A 13,436-nucleotide genomic window follows, 5' to 3' on the forward strand; every position below is an offset into this window, starting at 1 on the left:
AAAGCCACATCCGGGGGTAGTGGCATTGTAGTTGCTCGTCGTACTGGGATTTGAGACGCTCGAGGTTGTACTAGGATTTGTACTAAGAGAGCTTGAGGACGTGCTCGAAGCCGCGACATTCGATTGTGTGCTTGAAGTCGTGGTATTAAAGAACGTGCTGGAAGTCGTAGCACTGGAAAAGGTGCCCACGGAAGTAATGAAACCTGTACTGTTGCTGGTCCCCGTAGACTTTGCAAAAGTATAGGTCGTAGTATTTAAAAGAGCAGAGGAACTGGCGGTGCAGATTGAGGAACTAGACTGGAGACTGTAAGAGCTGCCAGACAGCGTCGCAGATGGAATGATTCAATGCCAATAAGGCTATACAGCGCAAAGGTGAGCAGCAACATGACAAACGACTTGTATATGTCGAAGGCAAAGTTCAAAAACTCTCAATTGGGATATGATGATTCTTATAATTCGAGTAAGAGACTTCTTGCTTCTGTAGAGGAAGAGAGAAAAGCGATCTGAGAAATCTCATTCCTCCTTGCTGCAGAGTGAGTGTCAATGATGCAGCTACGATTTGGGCGGTAAAAGAGACGGTATGGAGTGTAAAGCTGCTGAGTGGCATGTGAAGGAGTCTCTGGAACCAACGGCGATGTCTGCTTTTGAGCGTCATCGTGTTGGAGAATGGTCAGATCATACCGCTATAGTTAGGGCGATTCCATGTTTCTCGAGCATTACCCCCAGACTGTAAGATGAGCATGAAGTGCAAAGGTAGAGTTCCGAAGTCGTTATTCTATTTTCCATGACGCTTTTAGGAGCCAGAATTTCATCGCAAGCGGTACATCGCGCCATGCCCAGAAGAGAAGTAAGAAACAAATTTTCATCAATCATTCCCCTTCCCTTCCTTCGCCTTCTGCAAAGCCCCCAATAATCTCCCATAACCGCTGCCTCTCCCCGCTCTGCTCCACCATCCCCTTAAATACACCCCCATCCTTCCCCAACAGCTCCTCCGGCCCATCGAATTCCACCCCCACCCCGTCGTCCATTACCAGTATCTTGTCGAAATCAGCAATCGTGCTCAATCGATGCGCAATTACGATCAACGTCGAATCCTGAAACTCTTCTCTGATACTGCGTTGGATGAGAACATCGGTTGCCATGTCAACGGCTGACGTCGCTTCATCGAGCACCATGATTTTGGGGCGGGAGACGATGGCACGGGCAAGGCAGAGGAGTTGACGCTGGCCTTGGGAGAGGTTGAGACCGCCTTCAGAGATGCGCGAGGAGAGGGATCTGAAGGTGTTGGTGTTGGTGTCTGGTGCAATTGCTGGGATGGGTGTATCTGAGCCCGAGTCTGATTCGGCGAGTTCACCTTGAGAAGTGGTGCCTGTTGTGCGGATGAGATGCACACGCTGAAGCGCGTCGTAGAGTTCGGAGTCTGTGTGCTGGTCAAACGCGTCTAAATTCGAGCGGACTGTGCCGGAGAAAAGGACTGGGTCTTGTGGTATGATCGCAATGCGGCTCCTTAGGTCGTGGAGACTGATCTTCGAAACATCGATGCTGTCGATATGTACAGAGCCCTCGCGTGCCTCCAAGAAGCGGAAAAGAGCTAGTGTGAGTGAAGATTTGCCAGCACCAGTGCGGCCTACTACGCCAACACGCTGATAATGATTTAAGAGTCAGCGTACCCATTCCAAGACACATATTTAATTCATAAGACAAGTCTAGGGAGCACAATGAGGGAAAGAGTCCCATAGCACGACACGAAGTCGAATCGTCTGACAGGTACAAGATCAGGGCAAGGCAAAACAAGCTCATTTCGTGACAGGCAGTTGAGTCATAAGGTCAGTCTCTGGAGCATACTTTGGGAAGTACTTCCTTCCCTCTCCCAGACTGAAGTATCAAATAGCAAGAAACCACTCCGGGATAACGTACCTGATTTTTCTCCACAGAAAACGAGAGACCTTTCAAGACTGGTGGCAGATCTGCCGCATAGCCTGCAACGAGGTTTGAGACCTGTAGCCGACCCTCGGTAGGCCAAGCAGCCGGGACTTTGACGCTCGCACTTTGGTTCTCAATGGGCAGATTTGCATATTCTGCAACTCTTTCCACCGCGTTGAAGTTGAGTTCGCAATTTGCGTAGCATCGGGTTGTCCACAAGATTGCGCTGCTGTATTGGAGTGCAAAACTCAAAGCAAAGCCAGCGAGCGAAGCTTCGATGCCGTAGAAAGCTATGACAGCAGCAACCAGGATGGAAAACGCAGCACCAATGGCATTTGACCGGAGCGCCAGCCATCTTTGGCATAGCCAGAGGAACCAATATGCCCTTGCATGTGTATCGATTTTAGCAAACATTCTCTCAATGTATACATCGGTCTTGTCGAAGGCCCGAATGGTGCCAATCCCTGCGAGAGCTGAACCGAACTGTTCGAAAATGGGGCTTTTCGCATTGCTTTCGAGCCGCTTGACTTCACGAGCACCGGAAAGATACCGTCCAGTGACCCATCCACACAGGAGTAGTAGTATGAGTGAGAACAAAAGCATGATAGGTGACACGAAGAGGCCCGCGATGATGATACCTACCAGCTCGAGAATGTGATAGAGAAGGAAACCTATATCATTACCCAAATTTGAGTCGATTGCAGCAAAGTCGGCGGTAAACCTGTTTAGTGTTCTACCGACAGGTGTGGTATCCAGCCATCTCAACGGCGCCCTGAGGACCGCGTATGTCAAGTCCTCGAAGAGCTTCTTAGATGCTCTCAATGATCCCATGTAAACGAAGAAGTACCTCAAGGTTCCGAAGATGCATATGACAATGCTAAGTCCAATATAGATACCCAAGTAGAAAGACAAATTATCATTCGAGGTCTGGGTATTGTAACCACTACCCCTCACAGGAGAGTAGCTATATGGGAGCAGTTGGACGAAGAACGAATGAGATTCGGTCTTGTACGATCTTGTCCAGATACCGATGAACCAGGACCTTCCTAAGATCAGCCCTTGGTAGACAGCGTAAAGGATCATGATGGGACCCCAAAACCAGAAACCGCCACTGGATACGAGATACTGCTTGTAGATATTGAGACTCATTCGCCCTGTCTCTCGCTTTTCATCTTCGGTGAACTTCTTCGGCTGTGCCTTTCCTTGGATGTCCAGCTCACCATCGTCAATCTTGTTCGTCGAGGCTGAAGCGTGTGATAGCAATTTACTGAGGCTACCGTTGGCTGCATGTTCTGCTTGTTGTAGCGCCTCTGCGTTCTTCTTGAGATCTTTTGCATGACCCTCTTGTTGCTGCTTCATAATTTCTTCGAGCACACCGGTGGCTTTCAGGTCTTCTACAAAGCCGGCATGTTGTACTGTACCTTCACCAAGAACCACCGTGTATGCCGTCTTGGGCAGGACAAGGCCCACATGATGGGTCACCAAGATGCGTGTCCTTCCAGTGCCGAGCTCTCCCGTCAGGGCGTCCTCAAAGAGCTGCCGCCCGACATGAGCATCCACAGCGCTATAACATTAGCGGATGTTGATCATGTTATAGCAAAGTTCTAGAAACCTTACCTGAAAATGTCATCGAGGACAAGGATGCCTGCCCGTGAGTACAAAGCTCTCGAAAACGAGATGCGCCAACGCTGCCCTCCTGAGAGATTTATGCCATTGGCGCCAATGTCAGTAAGCTCGCCATCGGGGAGCAGGTCCAGGTCCTTCTCCAGAGCACAGCAATTGAGAACTTTCTTGTAGCGGCCAGAGTCAAAAGGTAGACCAAAGAGTATATTATCCTTGATGGTGGCATTTTCAATCCAAGGAATCTGAGCTACAAATGCGATGGCTGGGTCAATAATCCAGTCGCTTCTGTTAGCCTTTTTGTCGAAGCGCTCTTCGAAAGAAGGTGCTTGAGGAACTCTGACTTGTCCAGCCAATAAGTCGGCTTCCCCAAGGATCGACGCCAGAAAGAGGCTCTTGCCCGACCCTGTCTTGCCAGAGATGACGCTCAACTCCTTGTTTGGGAACCGGACATCGATGTTCTTCAGGATGAAACGGTCAGGATCCTCTTCCTGTGAGTCCGATGGCCAAGCAACTGATGCATCCTTGAAATCAATGGCGTCGCCTGAAATAATATAGGGGTCCCTTTCTGGAGCTTTGAGGTATTCATTGATCCTTTTGACTGACACCCAGGCTTCCAGACAATCCGCGATAACCTCCGGCAAGACAGCTAATGAAACTTCCATCGATCCCATTACCGTGATAGAGGTGAATGCCACCGATGCCGAGAGACCACTGTTGAGTACTGAATATACGGAGAGAGAGACAGCACTTAACATTACCGGTCCAAGAATCCAGATAGCAAGTAGACCCGTATCCAAGCGAAACACCCTCCACTGTGTTGCGAGCTCTTCGTCACGCTTCTTGCCGATCTTCTCTTGCCACTGCTGTTCCTGGGCAGAAAATTTGATTTGCCGAATGCCTTGGAGTGCTTCGGTAATGACGATCATCTTCTGATCTCGGACCTTCATGATGTCCCCCTGGGCATCGCTGTAGCTTTTCGAAGTGTAGATGTTGAGTGGTAACGCGATCGCAAATACAGATAGTCCAGCGAGCAAGCTTTTCCAGCCGATCAGCTTGATCAAGAACGCTATACTGACTGTCAACATGACGACTGTTTGGGGAATCAGATAATAGTAAGTGGCAAAGTCCGCGACACGCTCTGCGTCCACTCCCTGCCACCACGAGTATTCAGCCATTTGGTATGCGTACGATAACGGGAGCAAGCCTTACCAATAGGTTGATGGTGCTCTGACGGCTCTTCTGAGTATCTTCCTCTGCTGCGTCTTCCGCCGTCGCAGTTTCGGCTTGACCCGGGGTCGAACCCGACATCGGATGTGTTTCCGCGGTCTTTTGGTCGTTGATTCCTGAAAAAGCAGTGGGAATACTGGTTCCATTCACGGCATCAACATCGGTAGCCTGCTTGGGTTGTAGCACGCCTTTCACATCCTTACGACGGGTGGCTTTGCTAAAGATCATAGCCGATAATTCAGTCCGGAGTGGCTGTCCTAGTCTAGCCAAAACTATCCAATGTAGCCAAGCCTGAGTCCAGGCTGAGAGTATAATGGCCAGTCCAAGGGCAATTACCAATCCCCAAGTCGACCCGCCTGCTGAGGCGCCTTTAGTTTGCGATTCGAGGCGCTTTAACAATTGATACAGAACGAGCTGAGGTACGAACTGTGCAACGGACTGCAATGTTGTAAAGAGAGCCTGGAAGAGAAGTTCTGGAAGATGAGCGAAGACCAAAGTCTTCCACAGCTGATCCTTTGTTTTCAATGTACTGAGGTATTCTTGACGGTAGGCGGAGCGCCCTTCCACGTGCAAATTCGGTAAGTCATCTAGGCCAAGAGTTTTCTTCTTCCTTGCTAAAATGAGCGTAAGCCCTGCCCAGGTGAATGTATACCGACCGAACGCCGACACGGTGTACTGGCCGTCGACGAGCATACCCCCTTCCTCGACAACAGGACGTCTAGGCAAGCTCAGACATGACAGACAGCATGATACCGCAGCACATATTTGGAGCACGTCTGACCAAATTAAGGCGTCGTTGGACCAGGGCGAAGACAGATAAGAGAGGAGCATCACCAGGCGGATGCAGGTAGCAGCAGTCAGTAAAGCATAGGCCAATGCATTCAGGCAACCATAGTTGTACCTCTTTATTGGGTCACGCTCGAAGGCAATATATGCGGTCTGGATGATGAGACATGACTGTTGAAGCATTTATTAGTATAAACAACGGGTTTTGACGGCATTCGTACCCAAGTTCCGACACTCAGCCAATTCTCGAAGCATAGTGTCAACCTCGGATGGACTGTTGTATATACTGCTATGCCCATGGAGACTGAAAATCCCATTACCGAGCACAACAGAGCGAGGTACTTAGGCAAGACTGCAGTATATCCTTTCTGTGTCTCCTCAGTGGCAATGCCATCTTCGTCTTCGTATAAGTGGGAGGTCTCATTAGGTGCGTTATCCCTCGCTTCTGATGTCGCGCTCTTGAAGAGTTTCGAAAAGGCCGGAACAGACGTGAAGAATACCAGTACCAAGGCAGTCAAGCCAGCAATGGAGGAGGGGCTTGGGGAGCGCTCCATGAGGGACAAGCCAATGACGAGAAAGCGTGGAAGTGGGGAGCAAAAATTTCTGCCTCAAGGTATCAATATATACTTTATTCATCTACAAAATGACTCGATCTCATGCTCTTGTCATTGTAAGATCGTCGTATTTGTGTGAGTCAGGTTGAACGGGCTTAGATGGCCATGTTTTTGAAGAGTCACCCGCATATCTTGAATTGAACGAGGTGTTACTCATATGAATTGATAACACCGAGAGGTGGGAAGTGATTTACGGCAAACGTGCTTATATGCAGTGCGACTGAGTCACTACTTAGTCGAGTCTGTCGGTGTGTTGACGAAAGTGGTCCTCCGGTCATCGCGCGTATTTCTTCGATGCAGATCACTTCCCAAAGAGGAAGCCGCATCCGTTTGACATTTCGTACTACCACCGCGCTGCTGTAATGCCTGCAGATTGTAGATAGCAATGACTCTATACTACCATCGGAACTTGTATAGATCCACAGAGCATGAAGGGGAATGGGTCAGTAAGATACTGAGGAGATAGAAGATCTTAAGGAGTCGCTGTACTACGCCCCATAATGAGAAGCTACTACCGCCTGCAGAGCTGAGATTTGAGCTATTGATTGTGTTGTCAAATGGTCAAACCCCGGAGCACGGAGATGGGCACGGAGTTTCGAGCCCTCGCCTCTCGATTTCCAACTCCTTAGGGGCTTGGATATGCAATCAAGCAGATGTCTCGTCGCCCAATACTATACTTTGCTGATTGCTAAGCTTCGTAGCTTTGTAAGTGGTGATCTATCGCAGCGTCCAGTCCGATGCCTTGGGAACTTTGAAAAACAGTGGACCTGAGAAACCGAAGTAGATCCCCTTTGAATGCCCAAAACTTGCAACACCACCTCGATCAAAGATACCCCTCCCAATGACCCATCCGCTATATCCTAAAGAGTTACCCACCCAACATTTAGCGTCACTAGAATTATATCTTCCCAGTCCCTAAACCTATTCTCTCGCTCAGCTCACCGCTCGCGAGGCCTCCACCACTCCTTCAGCAGCCGTCCGCTTCACAAATGCCTCGCCTTTCTCCACCATGCGATCAGGCCTCCATACAATGATCCCAATGGTCCCATCTGCCCCTTCTATACCCTCACGAAACTCCAGCAGGAAATATCTCCAATACGTCACCGGCCGCATCTCTTTCTTCAAGAAGTCCAGGTAGTTCATCTCGAAAGAGAAAGTGTCGTAATGGTAGTGCTTCAGCTTATACCAATCACGACTGCTGTTGAAGGAGATCCTCAGTCCTGCTTCGCCAGAGGATACTTCGAGTCTGAATGTCTTGACTGCGTTGTCGTAGATGCCAACGTAAGTATCGAGGCTTCGACATGTGGTCCCGAAAACGCGCTCAGCAACCATGACTTGACGCATGTAAGAGAAGAGCATGGCGTTCTCTGCTGCTGCCTCTCGTGCTAGAGCCACGAAGTTGGTGGGGTGTGGGACGTCGAGAAGCGCTTCAAGTACGGCTTGTGCTATCCAGTCTGCGGCATGCTGGTTCGCAAGGGTATTGGAGAGGACGACAATGGCCGAACTCGTGTCAGGGATCAAGATGGCGGACGACTGATAGCCGCCCAAGCTGCCAGACTGATAGAGGACGAGCGGAGCATTTGTTAGCCCTTCGCCTATACGAGGCATTTTTGCCACAAGCTCGGCGTTGCCACTTAAGGCACCGAGGGCGCTGGGAAGTATTACCTGCGCCCAGCCCAGGGTGTACTCTGTCTTGCCAAAGCTAGGGAGTAGCCTTTCCATTGGTGTGTGAGGTCTGAATAGCTCTCGTGCCTGCTTGAGTGGCGAACTCTGCTCATGTCTCCCGCTTGAGCTAACTTCTTCTTTTGCGGCATTGAGGAGCGCTATGTAGTACTTGATCAGATCATTGACCGAACTTTTGATTCCAACAGTGGCTTCGTGCTCTGGACTGGTCTCAACAGGCGGCTTGTGTAAGCGGTATGGTGTGTCCCCATTGCACATATATGCTTCTGCAAAATTGTCAACATCAAGGGGGAAGGGGCGACTCCCAGCGAGCCCAGTTCGCTCCATATTCAACGGCTTGAAGATATTCTGCTCAACGAACTCGCTGAAGTCTTGTCCGCTTTGCTGCTTGATGATCTGGGCCGTCAGCCCGTAGGTCCAATTATTCTCGAGGAACTCGGACCCAAGTTGGTGGACGGGCTCAAGATACGCAGCCGTCTTCGTGAACTTGTTACGTGTAACCTGCGGCAAACTGTGCTCGCCCATCCAAAGGCTGACCTTCCGCTCGAGACCTGTGCGGTGACTTAGGATGTCCCCAATGGTAGTGTTATGGTGTATCAACGGGGACTGATGCTGAAAATTAGGAACGAGATTGGAAATCGCGCTGTCCCAATGTAACTTCCCATCCTCGACCAAGAGAGCGATTCCAGAGGCGGTTATCGACTGGGTGAGAGCTGCGATGTAATAAAGAGTATCTTCATTTGGCTCTTCCCTGGCTTGTATGTCTCTGTATCCAAAGCCCGCAGTGGTAACGACTTCTTGCTGATGCAAGACCCCAATGGAGACTCCAGCAGTACCCGAGATGTTGCGAATCTCTTCTATCGCAGGCGCAAGGCCCTCCAAGCGTTCTGCCAATGAGTCTCTCTCACTTACGTTGGCCATTGCGTCTCGTGCGGAACAATGTTCAACAATCGAAGTAAATGTGGATGCATCAAGCTATCAATAGAGGGGGGCACCGTCGTACCACCACCGTGGGGTCATGCTCGGGCGGCTGAGGACCTAGTGACCAAGAGCGGTTCCGATTCGCAAGGCACCTTCCCCGATTTTGAAGAATATTACTAGTCGGCACAAACGGGATAGTCCTTCGATGGGTTGCATATGGAATAAGGATCTGATGCATCATGAAGATAGTCTAACTAAAGTTAGTATATAAGAGCGTTAGCGTAAATGAAAGAAGGTGAAACGTATAACTCTTGAGGTAATCTGCAACGGATGAAGCTGACATTAGCGCCCCTGAGTAAAGTAATGGACAGCGAAGAGTCCGGTGATGGTTCGCAGAGGAGTGAAGCCACGGCATTAAATATTCCCTGACACCGGCGGTAAACTTGATCATGTTGGGCGGTTCTGGCCGACAACCAGTGCCAATGGTAAGAGTCTATGGCTCCAGAAACCGCAGATTTTGAAGGAGATGGGAAGCACCCTGGCCAAGATCAATTTTCTGAGGTCCTTGGTGCAAAAGCCGGCTTTGACTTACGCATTGAAAGTTCCAATACTGCTGCTTAAATTACGAAGTTGTTCGTGACCACGTTGGTTCGAGGTGGCTTCACTCAGTCACGGGCCTCCAACCTTTCCTCCCCACAAACCCCTGCACTCCCTCATCAGCCATCACCTCATCGGCAGTCCTGCCAGTCACCACACTTCTCTCCAGTTCTCTGCCCATGACAAAGAACGGCTCGAAGCCCAGCAGCCTCTCACCCTCCCTTCTCCTCATCCACATTCTCCTGCCGCCTTTACTACGATTTCCTATCCGCACCGGACAAAAGCCAGAAGTGTACCGGTCCATTGAAAGGTACCATCTTCGTTGATGAATTGAGCCGATGCTGTTGGTAGCGCCAGGATATGTGTTGGTGAGGCGGACTTCCTCATCCTCCTGCTCCGCAATCTCGCGCTCAGAAGCTAACAAAGATACGTCCATTGATTCAGGGTGAGCATCAGGCACTTCCTCATCGTCATCAAGATCAGAGGTAGGCGGAGTTGCTTGTGCTAAAGGCCTATCCGTGGAGACTTTCCTACGGCGTTTCCTGGATGGTTTGGCAGGCTGTTCATGGCGATTTTCCGAACTCAGGAGACGGATGGACAAGGTGTAGCTTGGTGGTAGACGGGTCCCAAGGAGGCGAACCCGAATCTTGCGCTGAGCTGGCTTTAGCACCGTCGGAGCTGTGGATGTACAAAGGAGGCACTCACGTTTTGAAAAGCTGCGTGAAGCTTTTCACTGTCCGAAAGGTTCGAGGAAGGTTTGCAATCCCCATCAGAGTCGCCTGACAGCTCGTCATCGGTCACCTGCTCGATGTTCTCATGATATGGCAGCATCTCGTATTCTCCAGTATCCCAAACGAGTAGGCTCCCCGTAGACGCGGAAGCAGTCTCAATGAGGTGGTTCTTCGACAAGCTCAGCATCCAGTCCGTAGAAATGAGCTCCCCTCTATCCACATACCCAGACGTTATGCACCCTCGTCTCTGTCGCATTCCTGCTCAACCTCCTGCTATTAGCGTTTCCCGGCAGCCCATACATAATCGCCCAACTGATCGAGCTCGTCTCATTGATCTGCAGCCTTAGATCGTAGTGGACGCCTGCAACAGGGTGATCATGCTGATGTATAACCCAATGGCGCCCATGCTCGTGCTGGTTTCGCTTGTAGAGATCCTCGAAAGCATGAATTGAGAGAGGTGCAGACGGTTTGGCGGACGCGGAGAGGTGGGAGGAGAAATATTCGAGGTGATTGCGGATCTGGGCTTCTCCTGCTTCGACTGCTGCGAGGGAGGCCGCGGTGTCTTCTGAATGATGGGCTGAACGTGGGTCTTGCCCAGAAGAGTAGCTTGTAGGATGAAGCGTGGTCTTTCTGGCCCGAGAGGGCGGTGGGGATATGGAGGCTCGTAAGGACTGTGGAGGCGTCGTATGTCTAGTAAGGAACTCATGCGGAGTGGGATTGGTGATCGAAGTCCTCGGGCTCTGGAGAGGAGGAGTTCTGCATGGCTATATGAGGTGAGAGCGGTGGCTAGCTAGATATCATACTCAGATTACTGTTGGCGCGGAGATGTAGCGCGCGCTCGTTGTAATGCTGAGGCCGTTGCTCGAATACAAGGATCACAATTGCTGCTGCTCCTACCAAGCCCATGAGCAGGTACGGAGTAATGACTTCTTGATCGAGGATTTTCACAGGGTCATTTGAAGCATGTCGAGTCATATAGAATGCAATCATGAGCACAATGTTTGCAAGCTAAATCATCGGATTGTTTGCTATCTAGAAGGGTGGCGACAAGCAGACAAGATAGAGTATTATTACAGCGCATCTCCCTGCTTCTCATCCATTACCTCCTCGTGCAGGACGTAACCAATAGGAAATGCAAGTAGTGTAAGGAAACCGCGTTGCTCTTCTCAACATCAGAGCTGGGTATTTCGAACCTCCCCCGTCGCCCGTTCGCCGTTCATGTTTGCAATTATGCCTCAGCTGGTCTCTCCTCCTCGCGTCCTCTTGTCTCAGCTGAAGGCTCCTCTTCCTCCTCCTCTTCTTCCTCCTCTTCATTTGAATATTCGCGGTGCGCGCCGGCTGGGACCCATAGTCCGCTCTCACGGTCCTTCATGCTGCTGTCCTGGCCAGAGAGGTCGTGGCCGACGCCTTCACCCATGTTGCTCTTACGACGCTGGGAGAGGTTGCGAGCGCGAGTGCTGAGGGATGGCTTGATGGCAGCGTTCGCAGTAACCCAGTTGGTAAGGGCGTCTTCGCAGTCTTGGATAATACTATGTTTGCACGAGGATCAGCAAGGGCCGAATAAACGGAGCAATGGCTCGGAAATAAATGTCAGACATACGCCTTGCTAGCCTCGTAGCCATCATAAGCTTCGCGAGTCTCTCCTGGAGTCACTGGGGTATCGTCGACAAGCTCCAAAAGATGCTTTCCGAATCCAGCAATGATGGCGAGCTTCTCGCTATGCTCCTTGAGAGCATCGAATTGGTAAGTGAAAGCTGCCTTTAGCTTCTCACGGGTAATGTTGGAAAGCTGGGCCTCTGCAACGAGAGACTCTGCCTCAGCACGGACAAGCTCCTGTTCGAGAACAACGATGCGGGGGCTGTTGGGCTCCTTGTACTTAAGCTGAGCGATTTGATCGGTGATCTTCTGCTTACCTAGAGAATAGATTCATTAGCTCAAAGCTTGAGATTGGAGTCAAGACGGTTCTTACGGTCTCTGCTGGGCTGAACCGAAGCCTCAATGTTGCGAATGCTCTTAATGGTCACACGGTATTGGTCGTAGCGGTCGACAAGTTGGTCCTCAAGCTCGCCAACTTCGTAGATCAAGACACCGAGCTTGTCCGTAACATCCGAAACATCGTCATCACAAGCTTCACCCCAGATTGAGAGTTGTTGCTGTGTTTATCGATCAGTGTTACTGCACGAACTGCGGTTCTGCCGTGAAAAGCTTACAGCCACTTCCATTCTCTCACGTCCGACAAGCTCCATGCTACGCATGACATTCTTCTCCATCTTCACCAGGATCGCAAGCTTCTTTGCGAGGTCTGGGCCGAAGGCGCCAGCGGTGGATTTACGAAAGGCATGACCTACACCACCACGAAAGAGAGCCGTTAGTCTGTGACATCAAACTTGAGCGGCACTGTAACACGAATATTTTAATTTGCTCTCGCCCAAAGCCAACCCACAGTAGCTCTGGCGGACATTATGACTTGTGCAATTGCGTAGGAGGGTTCGTAGCTGCACTCGACCGAAGGAGATTTTTTAGACGTAGGAACGTAATGGTGCAGGCCTTTAGAGGCTCATCTCGAGCGGGTGTAGACCCTCATTTAGATCCAGCCGCAGCAGCAACGAGCCCAGTTCCACAAAGCGCCCATCAACGAGGAAATGAAAGCCAAATGTTCTTATCGCATGAAGAGCACAGAGGAAAAGACTCACCAACGCCGCCCTTTCCAAAGAACCGACCGGACTTTGTGGAGGAAGATGGTGGGGGTGGGTTCTGGATTTGCGAGGCAGTCGGTGCGCGACTCTGTCGCATGGAGTATGTGCGATGCATGATGGATGGTTGTGTGATTTAAGGATCAGTGTTTGTGTGAAGGCGAGTTGTTCTGTCGCAAGTGAAGAGGTAAGCAAAGGTGAAAAGTGTGAGATGGAGTGTTTGTGTGTTCGTGTTCACAAGTTGCAAGGCTCAGCGGGTGACGTTAGTGGACCCTGATTAGCGTCTGGGATTCGGAACTGGTGTTTCACGATCCTCTATAACATGATAAATGAATGCAGGTATACTTACTTTCTTCAAAGGTCCACTTATTGATATTTGATTCCGGTATTATTGAGTGTAAAGTAATTTATTTCGGACAAAAAAGATTTGGGGGGGGGGAGGGAAGGGGGAGAGGGTTGGTGTGCAGGGTAACAGGGCTCCAGGGTAACAGGGTTACGAGCCCCCAGCGGCGAGATGGTTTGTGGCTTTAGGGCCGCCTCACGTTGGCCTGACGATCAGCAAAAGCGCGTCATATCCGTTGATCTTGAACCCCCCCGACCTCCCCCAACTACGCACAGAAGATGATCATGTGACAAGG

At 50.5% G+C, this 13,436-nt stretch overlaps 5 protein-coding genes across 5 annotated transcripts; all 5 read right to left on the reverse strand.

Annotated features, from left to right (window-relative positions):
• Positions 1 to 869: 869 nt before the first annotated feature.
• On the reverse strand, positions 870 to 6,113 carry HO173_006947 (uncharacterized protein; the record flags this gene model as incomplete). Its single annotated transcript, XM_037308853.1, has 5 exons — positions 870 to 1,643; positions 1,918 to 3,487; positions 3,541 to 4,697; positions 4,756 to 5,730; positions 5,781 to 6,113. 5 exons carry the CDS (start codon positions 6,111 to 6,113, stop codon positions 870 to 872), a joined length of 4,809 nt encoding a protein of 1,602 aa, XP_037164117.1.
• Positions 6,114 to 7,106: 993 nt separating this feature from the next.
• Positions 7,107 to 8,777, reverse strand: HO173_006948 (uncharacterized protein; the record flags this gene model as incomplete). Its single annotated transcript, XM_037308854.1, has 1 exon — positions 7,107 to 8,777. The coding sequence occupies one exon, from the start codon at positions 8,775 to 8,777 to the stop codon at positions 7,107 to 7,109; it is 1,671 nt and encodes a 556-aa protein (XP_037164118.1).
• A 661-nt stretch (positions 8,778 to 9,438) lies between these two features.
• On the reverse strand, positions 9,439 to 10,407 carry HO173_006949 (uncharacterized protein; the record flags this gene model as incomplete). Its single annotated transcript, XM_037308855.1, has 3 exons — positions 9,439 to 10,026; positions 10,080 to 10,274; positions 10,330 to 10,407. 3 exons carry the CDS (start codon positions 10,405 to 10,407, stop codon positions 9,439 to 9,441), a joined length of 861 nt encoding a protein of 286 aa, XP_037164119.1.
• Positions 10,408 to 10,448: 41 nt separating this feature from the next.
• Positions 10,449 to 10,811, reverse strand: HO173_006950 (uncharacterized protein; the record flags this gene model as incomplete). Its single annotated transcript, XM_037308856.1, has 1 exon — positions 10,449 to 10,811. One exon carries the CDS (start codon positions 10,809 to 10,811, stop codon positions 10,449 to 10,451), a length of 363 nt encoding a protein of 120 aa, XP_037164120.1.
• A 522-nt stretch (positions 10,812 to 11,333) lies between these two features.
• HO173_006951 (uncharacterized protein) lies at positions 11,334 to 12,916 on the reverse strand (the record flags this gene model as incomplete). Its single annotated transcript, XM_037308857.1, has 5 exons — positions 11,334 to 11,634; positions 11,706 to 12,018; positions 12,075 to 12,258; positions 12,316 to 12,449; positions 12,799 to 12,916. 5 exons carry the CDS (start codon positions 12,914 to 12,916, stop codon positions 11,334 to 11,336), a joined length of 1,050 nt encoding a protein of 349 aa, XP_037164121.1.
• Positions 12,917 to 13,436: the final 520 nt, after the last annotated feature.

This window comes from Letharia columbiana (genome assembly GCF_014066305.1).
Source record: "Letharia columbiana isolate WasteWater2 chromosome Unknown Sc0000022_s0, whole genome shotgun sequence".
NCBI lineage: Eukaryota > Fungi > Ascomycota > Lecanoromycetes > Lecanorales > Parmeliaceae > Letharia > Letharia columbiana.